This window comes from Alligator mississippiensis, chromosome 7 (assembly GCF_030867095.1).
Source record: "Alligator mississippiensis isolate rAllMis1 chromosome 7, rAllMis1, whole genome shotgun sequence".
Taxonomy (NCBI): domain Eukaryota; kingdom Metazoa; phylum Chordata; order Crocodylia; family Alligatoridae; genus Alligator; species Alligator mississippiensis.
The window spans coordinates 34967227-34968853 of record NC_081830.1 but is presented as its reverse complement, the minus strand read 5'-3'; the positions used below and the strand labels follow the sequence as shown (position 1 = coordinate 34968853).

Here is a 1627-nt window from a genome sequence, read left to right as displayed (position 1 = left end):
CAGATTTTGCAGTCTCTATTGTTCCAGGTTCAGCTTCCAACCAGGGGATTTTGGTCTGCTTCATTAAATAGCCGCATATCAATATTAGCTCCTCTCTTACAATGAGGAAATTTTATTTGCAAACCACTAGTGTTTGGAACAGAAGACTTTTCATCTCCTAACTGTAACTTAAAGGCTAATATGCCCTATTACATCCCTTACTGCAAGAAAACCATCACCTGTCTAGAGGGGAAACTGATGGCCTCTCAGTGAACCCCCTTCTGCAAAATGATTTCCTCAGGCCTTCCTTAACCTCTTTGTTCCTCAGGCTATAGATAATGGGGTTCAGCATGGGAGTAACCACTGTATAAGAGAGAGTCACTAGCTTCTTACTGTCTGGTGAGAGGTTGGATTTGGGGCGCAGGTGAACAATACCAGCTGTGCTATAGAACAGAGTCACCACCACTAAATGGGCTGCACAGGTAGAGAAGGCTTTACGTCGTCCCTCTGCTGACTGCATATGGAGGACGGCATGGATGATACGGAGGTATGAGACAGTTATCAAGGAAAATGGGATCATCACTATTAGAACAATGACTATAAAAATCAGCAGCTCAAATAAGGAGGTGTCTGCACACACCAGCTTCAGCACTGGGGGAATGTCACAAAAGAAATGATTAATCTCATTTGGCCCACAAAAGGGTACGCTGAACAACCAAGCAGTGAATCCTACCATCACTGGGATACCAGAAATCCAAGACACAATCACCATCCAAAAACAGTGTCTCCTGTTCATGATGGTAGTATACTGCAAGGGGTGACAAATAGCCACATGCCTGTCATATGCCATGGCAGCTAAGAGAAAACTCTCAGAGGTGACAAACAGCATGATGACATTCAGTTGTAGGGAACAGGCAGTGAAAGAAGTGACTCTCCTCTCCACCAGCAAACTCACCAGCACATTAGGGACAATGCACAGGCTGTAGAAGATCTCAATCAAGGCCAGGTTCTTGAGAAAATAGTACATAGGGGTGTGCAGGGCAGGGTCAATGGCTGAGATGACAACAATGAGACAGTTCCCTGTCAGGGTGACCAGGAACATCAGAAGAATAAGCACAAAGAGTAAAAGCTGCAGGTTGGCAAGGTGAGAAAATCCCAAGAGGACAAAGCTAGTAACAATGGTCTCGTTCCCCATCTTCACTTCTTCAGGGTGTTCCATCTGAAGAATGATAGCTGTATAGCTAACTTCTATTGTAGCTGTGTAGCTACTATCTATTGGTACCTTAGAAAATATCACACTTCTGGGATTGAAGTGGACAAAAAATTTACCTTTAAAATCAGAAATAGCAGGAAGGTGCCCCACGACAGGATAGAGAAGCAAACCTGCCTATATCCAAAAGATGCAATGTCATCTCTCTGTCTTTGAATGCTTCATACACTGGTTAAATGGGGTATTTGAATTTTCTCCCACTACCAGTGGGACACTGTCTCCAGACAATAGGTTGTTGATCCATGCAGGATGATTAAATAATTAAGCAACTGTTTTATACTTTGATTATACAAGCATAAGAGTACATGTTTATGACGTAAACCTTCAATAACAATACGTCTGTTTTATCTGCCTTTATATCTATGTATGTATATGTAC

General features: G+C 42.7%; 1 protein-coding gene across 1 annotated transcript; it reads right to left on the bottom strand.

The window, feature by feature from the left end:
* Positions 1 to 214: 214 nt before the first annotated feature.
* LOC106739364 (olfactory receptor 10A7) lies at positions 215 to 1198 on the bottom strand. The gene has a single exon (XM_014601278.3). It carries the CDS (start codon positions 1196 to 1198, stop codon positions 215 to 217), a length of 984 nt encoding a protein of 327 aa, XP_014456764.3.
* Between the last annotated feature and the right edge of the window lie 429 nt (positions 1199 to 1627).